At 42.4% G+C, this 11,533-nt stretch overlaps 3 protein-coding genes across 3 annotated transcripts in view; 1 reads left to right on the plus strand and 2 right to left on the minus strand.

Annotated features, from left to right (window-relative positions):
- Positions 1–939: 939 nt before the first annotated feature.
- atf4a (activating transcription factor 4a) lies at positions 940–4,666 on the minus strand. Its single transcript, XM_079159146.1, has 4 exons — positions 4,501–4,666; positions 3,127–3,291; positions 2,740–3,018; positions 940–2,153 (listed from the first exon to the last, which is right to left on the minus strand). The coding sequence occupies exons 2-4, from the start codon at positions 3,164–3,166 to the stop codon at positions 1,279–1,281; spliced, it is 1,194 nt and encodes a 397-aa protein (XP_079015272.1). The 5' UTR covers positions 3,167–3,291; positions 4,501–4,666; the 3' UTR covers positions 940–1,278.
- Positions 4,667–6,704: 2,038 nt separating this feature from the next.
- rps19bp1 (ribosomal protein S19 binding protein 1) lies at positions 6,705–8,757 on the minus strand. Its single transcript, XM_079159153.1, has 4 exons — positions 8,600–8,757; positions 7,811–7,993; positions 7,484–7,581; positions 6,705–7,256 (listed from the first exon to the last, which is right to left on the minus strand). The coding sequence occupies exons 1-4, from the start codon at positions 8,652–8,654 to the stop codon at positions 7,107–7,109; spliced, it is 486 nt and encodes a 161-aa protein (XP_079015279.1). The 5' UTR covers positions 8,655–8,757; the 3' UTR covers positions 6,705–7,106.
- A 776-nt stretch (positions 8,758–9,533) lies between these two features.
- Positions 9,534–11,533, plus strand: part of LOC306695788 (3-mercaptopyruvate sulfurtransferase-like) — a 3,719-nt gene continuing 1,719 nt past the window's right edge. Inside the window, exon 1 of the mRNA XM_079159149.1 lies at positions 9,534–10,158. Coding sequence (XP_079015275.1) covers positions 9,579–10,158 — 580 coding nt within the window. The 5' untranslated portion in view covers positions 9,534–9,578. The remainder of the gene's footprint in view (positions 10,159–11,533) is intronic.

The following is an 11,533-nucleotide window of genomic DNA, read 5'->3' on the forward strand; positions in this document are numbered from 1 at the left end:
TTCCACTTTCTGCTTCTTCTCACTAACAGACGATCAGACTGAGAACGGTTCACAACCAAGTAAAGGTTCCTCAGATACTTTAAGTACAACTTTAGAGTACTTCTTCCAACACTGAACCAGATAAAACACGACAGATGTGACCACACACACCCACACACGCGCGCGCGCGCACGCACACACACACACACACACACCCTCCGTCTGAGTATCGTCTGGTCTTCTTCCCATAAAACACTCGTCTGGTGTCTCTCACTTCCTGACAGGAGGCTGCAGGTTCAGCAGCTTTAAGTTACAACTTGAACTCACACTTAAACATTAGTATCATGTATACATGTTATATACACATGTATATATCATGTTATATATAACATGATATAATACATGTGTATATGTCATGTTTGTGGATTGTTACTCGACTTAAGACCAACATTTAAGGATAAAGAGTCTTTTTCTACTAGATGTAATCTTTTCTGTATTTCAGTCTGATAAACGCTGACTCACTGTTTGATGAACGCTGACTCACTGTTTGATGAACGCTGACTCATGTGTGGAACATGTAAACACTGTTGTGGTGAGTCCAGTGGAACCAGTTCAACAGGATTCATGTATTTCTCCTCGTTTCTGTCCTAAAGTGGATACATTATATATATTTATATATTTACATATATCAGTTATCCACTCGCCATTTAAGACTTTTCTTTTGACAAAATAAGATATTTGTAGACATGTTGACTCCGTTATTATAGATCAAAGGATTCATCTAGAAAATAATCTGCAGATCAATCAAAAATTAAAGTTTGCAGCCGTTTACTGCTTATATATTTTATACTTTATCCTTCATTAGAAGCTTCATCGACTAAGCTTTAAAAACCTTTTAATTGCAGCGTCTTAAGTTGTAAACATGTTATGAACAAGTGAAGCACATGAAACACGTCAGAGTACCGATAGAGATGTTTATTAGAAAAAGAAGAGCAAACAGCAAATCATCAGGTTTTTAACGCAGCATTAAATAAACTATCAGCAAGCGGAGCAGAGAACACTATGTACACACAACAACAACAACAACACGGCGACGTGTCGTATCAGGAACTCAGACAGCGAGGCCTCTTTCTGGACTGAAGCTGTGAAGAAGAGGAAGTGGACAAGGGGGTAAAGAAAAGGAAGCAGGAAACAAGGTAAGAAGTGACGCTGGGAGTGTGAACCTCGTCTGTTCCAGAAGCTTTAAACTCGTTCTCAGTGGTGCGTTTCATTCGTCCACCGTCACAACAGTCGGGGTTTCTACGCCACCGAGCTGGACTTGACGCGGCGCTTACGGACCTCCTCCATCAGGTCCTTGAGGTACTGGATCTCTCGGCTGATGGACTCTGCCTTCTCCGCCAGCTCGTTGTTCCTCTTCTCCAGCTCCTCGCACTCCGTGTTCAGGACCGAGTGCTCCACCCTCTTCTTCTGCCGGTAGCGAGTGGCCGCCGTCTTGTTCTGCTCCATCTTCTTCAGCTTCTTCTCCACCTTGGGAGCGCCGGACACCGATTTAACCTTGGAGGAGGAAGAGGAGGAGGGTTCTGGTCTGGAGTAGGGTTTGGTCCTGGAGGAGCCGGCGGTCGGAGACGGGAGGCGAGCAGGCGAGTCGGCGACGGACTCGATGCCGGAGTCGCTGTCGCAGTCGCTCGACGGAGAGGCGACGGACGCGGGGGGGGGCTCGTCCTCGGCGGGGACCACCGCGAGAGACGTGGTCTCGATGGTTCCACTGGGATCTGGAATGACGGTGACTGTGAGGTGAGACAGCGGCGTTTTGTCTGCGTCCGGGACGTCCACCTCACTGCCCAGCTCCAGAGTGAAGGCCGGAGACGGAGGAGGAGGTGCCGGAGACAGAGGCTCGGATTTGGTAACAACCTGCTGATCAGGAGCCACCTCGATCTTCTCGGCTAGAGGGAGCTCCAGGATGCCGGGCAGCGAGAGACCGAGCTCCAGGCCACCGCCGCCTTGCGCGGTCGCGTCGAAGGAGTCGACGTTCAGGTCCATGTGGGAGTCGAGGGAGGCCAGGAGATCCTCGGGGGAGCTGGGAGACTCGTCCGACGATCCGATGAGCGAGTCCAGGTCAAACTCACTCAGGTCGATCTTCTCCGACATCCAGTCCATGCCGGCAAAAGCGTCGTCTGCAGACAAAGAGATTTGGACCAAACCATTATGAAATAGATCAATAATAGAGAATTATTTCACGAGACAAATTAATAAAGTGAAGTACATTACTTCCCTCTAGTAGTACCAAGAACGTGTACTTCCACCACTGATTAACACCATGCTGCTCCACAGTAATAAATAAACGGTGCGACAGAGTGAAACAGTTTGGTACGTCCAGAGACTGCCTCCCTGTATTGTTATGTGTTAGTGACGCATCGTACATTCAGGACTTCAATCGACGCCAAGAGTCACAAAGAGCTTCACGTCAAACGATCGACGACACGTTGAAATACCACATTCTCTCCATTACACGCTTCAGAGCCGCCGGCCAATGACCGCCCTCCATTAGCCCGACACGCCTGCAATTACACGTTCACGCCTTTCATCGCGGACAACACATTTAAACGTGGCAGTAGAGCCGTCATCAAGGAGACGCCGACACGCTGCTTTAAAGAGCTTCGCTGACTCTAAACGGCCTCGTTAAAACATCTACAGACGTTAAAACCTCACTCGGTGAACTACTGATCCTCATCACGTCTTATTTAGCTTTTAAAGTCTCACCGTCGTCGTCGTCTGCTCCCATATGGGTGAGGAGCAGGTCGCTGGCTCCCAGCCAGGGGAGGGACGAGGAGTCCACTCCGGCCTTGGTTCCTAGGAACAAGGAGGGATGGGTGGGGGGAGTCGAGGAGGCAGGAGAGAGGGAGGAGGCGAAAGAGAAAGGGGGCGAGGCTGGAGCCTTCCCCTCTAGAGAGGAGGAGGGAGAAAGAGCTTCTTCTTCTTCTTCTTCTTCATGTTGGTCCAGAAGGGGCCCCATGGGGTCAGCCGTCAGAAACGAGGGCGCTGAGACATAAACACTCGTTTAATATCACATGTATGCACTAAACCCTGATGATATGTGTTTTAAACTATGTCTCAGACATAATGAGTTCATCGTCACATGAAACCAACCTAAGTACAGGGCCCCCACGTCCTCCAGGCAGAGGGTCATGACTGCTCCTGGTCCTGTTGGTCAGCGTGAGTAAAAACAAAGACGAGCCCGATGACGTCAGCGGGTCGAGAGGTTCGGTTCTGCTGTCGACGGCAGCAAAGCTGTGTGTGGATCCCGAGAGAGACCTGGAGGAGAAGAAGACGCGGTCACTAAAGGGTTAAAGACGAGACACTTTAACTGGCTCATCAGAAACGGGCAAATATATCTAAATATGAGAATATTAAGACACGTCTATATGTATAGAATAAATAAAATAATATTTAAAATATAAAATAATAATATTTAAAATATAAAATAATAATATTTTAAATATAAAACAATACTTTAAATATAAAATAATAATATTTTAAATATAAAATAATAATATTTTAAAATATAAAATAATAATATTTTAAAATATAAAATAATAATACTTTAAATATAAAATAATAACATTTAAAATATAAAATAATAACATTTAAAATATAAATTAATAATACTTTAAATATAAAATAATAATATTTAAAATATAAAATAAGGTATCTATAAATGAAACACTCCTCACATGGTGTTTGCACTTTTTATTTTTAAATCTTTGATTATATTTTTTAAGTTTCACCTGCTGATGGAAAATATGTTTTGGGGTTTAAATACATTATACATGTCTAAAAGTAAAGCTTCAGATATTTAGACAAAAACATCCGCTGTTAAAACTAACTTAATGCTCCTAATTTAATATTGAATATATGTGTTTAATTTGAAGAATTAGTTTATTTGTATTATTGTATTGTTAACAGATTATCTTCACTTCCGGAAACAATTAAGCTTCTTTGACTTTATACTCTAGTTTAGCGTGTGCTTTGGTCGCTAAGGCTGTTAACCTCATTAATATATGCAGGGGGGGGGGCTATATTTAGACTAATCCGCTACATTTAAGTGACGTCATGGAGACACACCCCACCGCCCTCCACCGGGAGGGGATAACATCTCCTAATTTGGTCATAATGCTACTGGACCCGGTAGCCACGCCCACCTCCTGTGCGTCATGGGCGGGGCAACCGCCATTTTCACAACAGAGAGCCATCTGTGACAGCCAATGCGCGCCATTTTGGACACGCCACGTTGTCAAGTGTTTAATATACACACAAACACTAACCGATGTTGAAGAATACTTTCTGCCGCGGTGGAATATATACACACTGTTTAAAGTGGGCTTTAAAAGGTTATCGCCGTTTACAGAGACGATGGTAATCATAACAAACCACCCGGAAACAACCCACGGTGGGACTTAATTGACAGCTTGTAATGTGACACCGAGGTGAAAGTTTCGTAAAATAAAATAAATAAATACTTACGCCATTTTGCCAGAAAAAGCCGGAGCACTTAGCCGCTGCACTGCCGGGTTGTTGCCGCTGCAAAGATAGCCGCCGCGCGCCGTTAAACTGCCATTTTGGCGCGAGACAGCAATCACATGGGAGTTGATATTTACGATGTAAGACGTGGCGACGAAGACCGAGCGGAGAGAGTCCCACCCTATATATATACAGCCGAAACACCGCCAACGTTCTGCTGCCGCGGTATCACTCCGCGGGGGCAGTTCGTTCTTAGGTATCGGAGGAGTTTCACCCTCTCAGAGGAAAATAATAATTCATAAGCAATAACCAGCTCACAGCTGGACAGTTTACACAAACACCGCTGCGATTACTGCGCTTGAACGTGGTTTGTGATTGTGGTTGGATGCATAACGTCTATACACAGCTGACAAAATAGATCCACGTGGAGCTTTAAACAGGAGCGTCCTCCGCTCCTCAGAATGTAGGTCAGATGCAAAATGTAAACATTGAGAAAGGAAACAGTTTTTTAGTCTTTTATAAATGTTAATGACTAATAAGGGGGACACTAAAACAACACGTAATGCATACATTCAATTAGTTAAATTAATTTTATATTTTTTATATGTGTTTACATTTGTTTAATATTTTTAATTATACGTTTAATTCCGGTTGCCTTTATTTAATAACCTAATCTGGGATTAAATTAAATTCAACACACAAAAGATGTATGCAATGAACTGTATTCATGAGCTATTCTAACATGTCTGTGCACAATAACGTCACTATATAATAAGAACACGTTCACATCGGTGTACAGTAACTATATGTTGTACTCCTTCATGAGGTATTGATATGTTGTACTCCTTCATGAGGTATTGATATGTTGTACTCCTTCATGAGGTATTGATTCGTGACTAACAGTCTCCTGAGAGTTGGTTGCTGCTGGTTAGACTTGATGAACTCGTCTGGTTCACGTGAGGTAAGAGCTGGACTGCCCCCTGCTGGTGAGCTGCAGGTTTTTAACAGTCCTTAAAATGTAAATATAGATTATCATAAAGCAAGAGGTTTGTTTTGTTCAAACAAGACAAAAATCCTTTTTAGTGTTAATACGAGAAATATATGTTTATATTATGATGGTATGAATGAAGAACGATCTGGGATTTACGTTGAAAACTCAGAAAAACTAACTTCTCCTGTGGAGGAAAGTGTGTCTGTGTGTGTGTGTGAGTGAGTGTCTGTGTGTGTTAGATACCTCACCTCTCTCATCACGACGTCATTGTGACATCATCCTCCTTCAGTTTCCTCTTTTCATTTAAATGTTTTATTTCTGTTTATTTGGTTTATTATAACATTGAATGTAGTGTAATTAATAAATGACTTCCTGTTACTCGTTTACATATTGAGGTCAGAGCTCACTCATCCATGACATGTACCAGCTATTTAACTTCATTATTATATTATATAATAATCATAATTATTATATCAGTCCAAGTAAACTCTGAGGTCGGGTTATTTAACATTAAGAAGACGTCATACAGTAGATCATATGGGGTTACGAATCTATGAATATGCATTTTGTTTTTCCAATTAAAAAGTTTGAAAATCTAGACACAAGAAGTCTTCTTCTCTGAAACGGCAGAGCTTCCAGCTACTCGTGTGAGATCACCGAACGCTGAATCCTGCTCACGAACACGTTTAAACCTGGAGATCTAAGGAGGATCCGGCGGGGGCGTCCAGCTAACCGCTAACTGAAGGTCTGAATCTCCCACAAACCAAAGTATTCTCCTGGTGGTGAAGAGGACGACGCCTTGTTTTGTCGGTTCTGCTATTTCAGATTCAATCAAATAAACTGTGGGAGTGAAATATGGTGTTGTTATTCTGTGTGTGTGTGTGTGTGTGTGTGTGTGTGTGTGTGTACATCAGGAGTCCCATGAATTAATATCCTGAGCTCAGGTGTAAAGGTACAGGAATCACTGTTGTAACCGCAGAGGGAATTTTTATCAACCAGTGAACAGGAAGTGACCACATCTGGACTGAGGAGGAGTGACGTAGAGACACCGTATACGTCTCTGGTAGAGACCTGTCAATCACTGTGTAGCCCCGCCCCTAAAGCATCCCCTGCTTTATGGTCTGTGTGACTCTAAATGGACCATCATTTACTAAATGAACATCATGCTGTATTGAAGAAGACTTGAAACTAGAGATTGAGACCATAAACTCATGTTTACAATGTTTACTGAGGTAATAAATCAAGAGAGAAGTAGAGTCATTTTCTCATAGACTTCTATGCAACCAGAGGAGTCGCCCCCTGGAGGACACTAGAGAGAATGCAGCTTTAACACATGAAGCAGAGGTTGTCGTCTGGTTTAAACTCGTACATTTTGTGCATGTAGATTTATTTCTGTTACACCCTGAACAACAACAACAGTCATCTTGTGATTCTAGATGTTGAAACATTTATATGATGAGTTTGAATTTTCAATTCGATAATAAAAAAAGTCTTTAGTTCAAACCGGACAATCCTGATTGAGACCCCAGAACGACGTAAAGCAGTAAATATCAGCAGCTCCGGGAGTCTCCACTGAGGCTGAAGTGTCTTTGTGTGTGTTTTTTTCCCCCGGTGCGCTTCATTTCTTCTCCTCGACAGTCCTGCCGAAGTATTCCTTCTGGAACTGCTGGAACTCCTTCTCTGTGAACAAAGACGGCGTCTCTTTGGCCTTCTTGGCCGGCGGCTCCGGGTGATTCCTCGACTGCCTCCCCGAGTTGTGGCTCAGGATCTAAAGTGAGAGACGGAGAGAGAGGAAGTCAAACTCTCTTACAGAGAAGCAGGATAGTTTTGCACGTTTTCTCTGTCTGAAGTAACAGTAACTAACAGACTTTCTTGACGTGCAAACTTATCTTTTAAATGACAAATGTCTTATACGTGTAATTCATGGATCAAAAGATCACTTCTCCTGCTGTTGAAATTATATAAAACGTCTCAGAGTGATCTCTGTGCTCTCACCTTCAGAGAGTGAGACTCTGGTGCTTTGTAGTCGGCTTCCATGAAGTACTTCAGGTTGGTGCTCATCTGGCTCTTCTTCTGCTTCTTCCTGAACTCCTCTGCCAAAAAAAAAAAACAACACCACAGAAGAAGAAGAGGATGTTTAGAGCACGAAGGCAGAACAGATGTTGTGACACAAAAAACACGCCAGACGGCTTCAAGGACCAGGTCACTAAAACAATTGTTGATTTTGAACTTTGTGAAGTGTGTATAAGAGCCCGTGTTGGTTCAATCTACATTTCCCTACTGGACCCCCCGATGCAGGACCAGGACCAGGAGCAGACTGACCCACTGCGGACTTGATCCTCTTGTCTTTGACCGTAGCTTTGCTCTTGCCGGGTCCCAGGCGGCCCTGCAGACGTTTGACCTGCCGGGTGACTCCCTGACGCTTGGTGCTCACCAGCTCCATCACGGAGGCCGAGCCGGGAGTCGTCTGCTGCTGCTTCTTCTTCTTCTTCACTTTACCGACATCTGGGCGGTGGAGAAAGGCAGAAGATGCTCAGTGAACTGGTTATGTGTGAGAGGAACTGGTATTCCTCTTCATTGTCCTGCACCGCTCGCTCCTTCTGGAGAAGTTACGTTCTGCATCTTTATTATATTTTCACTGTATTTTTCAAATTTATATTTATGTTCTGGGTCATCACCAAGACGTCCCAGTTCATGTCATGGATTTTCTTTCAAATAAATAATATATATATATATATATTTGCAAATGTACTTAAAATATATATTTTTGTTATGAATTTAGAGAATTCTAAATCTCACATACATAAGTAAAGTTATTTGGTCCTGCATAAATAAAGAGTGCAACAGATAAAAAACACGTTGAAAGACATTTTCATTTCCTTGAAACTTGTTTATTGTCAACTTAATATTTGTATAAACATGTTAGTTATGATACCGCATCATATAATGGAGAAACACATTAAGTTATGTTATGAGTAACATAATAAAATCAAATCAGAACTAAGTCGCATGTTGGACTTTTATTTTGTGAAATAAAACCTGAAACGTGTCTGACTCTGAATGCTAATGTTAGCTAATGCTAAGCCTGCGCGGCTAACGCGCTAATCTGACCTTTGACGTCACTGTTGAACAGCTCCAGTCCTCTTCTGACCAACGACGCAGACATCCTGGTGGAATTATGTGAAGTTTTGTCCAAATGTCTCACAAACTACCTCGGTGAAGATTCGCGTTGAACTCCGAAACAGCAACGTGAGCCCATCAACATCCGGTGAGCTACTGTGGTGCACCGCTTTAAAGCAACCGGCTGGAAAACAGTCAAAGATGCGTAAAGTTCCTACCTGGTCAACTTCTAGCGCGCTATGCATACTATGTTTTTACTACTGATATTACTACTACATCAGTAGCAGTAGTACTACTACTACTACTACTACTACCACTACTACTACTACTGCTACTACCTCTACTACTAATAATAATAATAATAGTAGAAAATTAAAGCTGATTAAATTAGTGCAATTTAAGGAAAAATAAATAAATGACTATATACATATATACATATATATATACACACACGCATGTTAACCATATAAATATGCATAAATATGTATAATTCTATTTTTATTCTGTTGGTTGGATTGATATATTGTATATGGTTACAGTGAAGTCATGGAAATGATTTTTTCAAAAATACGTTCACACATTTAGTCCTAATGGTGCGTCATTGTGAGAATGTTTTATAAATTAGACATAAACAACTAAGAGAAGCCTAAAACTCGTGTGGTCCGTTACTTTAGAATAATAACTCTTTATTAAAATTAAATGTTCCTTGTGATGATGCAGTGACCTGTAGGCTTGTTATGTTTATTACATGCATGAGTTTAAATACCACAGTTATCAAAGTAAGTAGAAAGTAATCACATTACAGTGTGACGCGTCACCGCCTCCATTCACTTCCAGCTGTTGCTCGGTCATCTGGGGGCGTATTGGTTCTCTCTCTCCCTCCCTATCTCTCTCTCTCTCTCTCTCTCTCAACCTTTAGCCCAGGACCAGGTCTATCCCAGCAGAGTGAACTGCCTCTCCAGAGTTAACCATGGCGCTCCAAGCCAAAGCTCTGGTGACCTCCAGGTGGCTCGCGGAGGCCGCGAGGGTCCAGGGGAAAATGCGCATCTTGGACACCTCTTGGTTTTTGCCCAAACTGCGGCGCAGCGCAAAGAGCGAGTTCAAGAAGCGGCACATCCCGGGCGCGTTGTTCTTCGACATTGATCAGTGCTGCGATAAAACGTCTCCCCTGGACCACATGCTGCCGCCGGAGAGGGTCTTTGCAGACTACGTCGGGAATTTGGGGATAGAGCGCGACACGCACGTCGTGGTGTACGACGCCAGCGAGTTCGGCGCGTTCTCCGCGCCGCGCGCGTGGTGGATGTTCCGGGTGTTCGGGCACAGCGCGGTCTCGCTGCTCAACGGGGGGCTCGGGAGCTGGGAGCTGGAGGGTCGACCGGTGAGCGACCGGTACACCAGACCGGTGCCGGCCGAGTTCAAGGCCTCCCTGAACCGCTCCTGGATCAAGACCTACGAGGACATCCTGGACAACCTGGACACCAAGAGGTTCCAGGTGGTGGACGCCAGACCCGCGGCCCGGTTCAGAGGACTGGACCCCGAACCCAGAGACAGTGAGTAGTCCGTATTGGCTGTAAAAACATACTTTAATCCTTACTCAGGTAAATAAAAAGCTTCTTTAAATCACCTTTACTGCGACTACTTCTTTATCTTTATTATGTCTCTTGTTTGTTTGAACGATTTATTTTGCTGTTGTAATCCTTCATCACATTTCTATTGTTATTATTTCTATAACTCTATTGTTGTTCATTCACATCTATTGTGCTCCTGATGAGATCCTCTGATAATCTCACTGAGGTTTCTTCCTCTCTTCTCCCCGTTAAAGTTATAAAGTTATTTTATTTTAAAGTCCCGGGACAGAGGATGTCGTACGTTCATTTCTCAAACCACAACACTGCATTCTGTTGTGTTTTCAGGTTTGATTGAATAAGGAAACCGAATCAATTCAAATCAACATGGTGATATTCATGCATCGATACATAAACGGTCCTCGTGTTGATGACATGAGGCTAAACGTGTAAAACAGAAGTTCAGTTGCTCATTATGTTTGTATTATATGACAGATGTTATAAAACATATTGAGCTACACATGGAAATATCATTTCTATTGTTAACTTTCAGAACATAATATCAACACAAATACATGTATTTGTGTTTTTTTGTTATCACTTTATGTACAATATCTATGTTCAGAGGAACACATCACTAATCTTATTCACATTATGAGGGAAACGTATTTCATACAGTCTCAGTTATTAATAGTTTGAAACTCCTGCTTAAAGGTGTAAAATGCAACAAAATAAAAAACAAAACTATTCGGTTAGTTCTAGTAAAAAAAATAATATAATAATATAATAATAGTTTTCTGTTGTTGGTAATGTATTTATATTGTTATCATCTTTATCTTGTAAAAACATGTTGTCAATAATATTGTACGTAGTCGTATCTTTGTGCATATTCATTGTATGTTCTCTGTAATATTGTTACATTTAAATATTATTGAGGTGGAGGCTTCCAATAAGCCTCTCCCTGCACTGTGATATTTATTTTGTTTATTTTATATTATATCTCCCGGTGAACGTTTGTCCAAAGCAAACAGAATCTACGACAAAACACATTTTCTCTCAAAACGTAACGCACAATACGAGTTTCCCCGTCTGTGGACGGAACGTTTAGACTCTCTGAAGAGGAGACGAGCAGACGTCTGGTTTCCTCTCAGACAACTTGAATTATAATCAGATAAAAAGGTTATTAAGGAACAACAATGACGGCAGAAACAAACAGCAACAGCACAGGAGCAGGAGACTGAACGGCCTCCAGTCTGTAGAGATGTTGTTCACTCTTTGATATGCAGGTCTGTACAGATATGCAGCGATAACACACCCTGAGTACACACACACAGACACACACACACACACACACACACAC

This window comes from Pholis gunnellus (assembly GCF_910591455.1).
Source record: "Pholis gunnellus genome assembly, chromosome: 5".
Taxonomy (NCBI): Eukaryota; Metazoa; Chordata; class Actinopteri; order Perciformes; family Pholidae; genus Pholis; species Pholis gunnellus.

What these genes read in the sequence shown, in the direction of transcription:
- atf4a (XM_079159146.1), bottom strand. Translation starts at nt 3,166, where the DNA reads ATGACCCTCTGCCTGGAGGACGTGGGGGCCCTGTACTTAG. An exon ending in CGTGGGGGCCCTGTACTTAG is followed by an intron (nt 3,019 to 3,126) that starts GTTGGTTTCATG and finishes TTTATGTCTCAG; the next exon opens with CGCCCTCGTTTCTGACGGCT. An exon ending in GGGAGCAGACGACGACGACG is followed by an intron (nt 2,154 to 2,739) that starts GTGAGACTTTAA and finishes CTTTGTCTGCAG; the next exon opens with ACGACGCTTTTGCCGGCATG.
- rps19bp1 (XM_079159153.1), bottom strand. Translation starts at nt 8,654, where the DNA reads ATGTCTGCGTCGTTGGTCAGAAGAGGACTGGAGCTGTTCAACAGTGAC. An exon ending in GAGGATCAAGTCCGCAGTGG is followed by an intron (nt 7,582 to 7,810) that starts GTCAGTCTGCTC and finishes TTTTTTTGGCAG; the next exon opens with AGGAGTTCAGGAAGAAGCAG. An exon ending in CAGAGTCTCACTCTCTGAAG is followed by an intron (nt 7,257 to 7,483) that starts GTGAGAGCACAG and finishes CTCTCACTTTAG; the next exon opens with ATCCTGAGCCACAACTCGGG.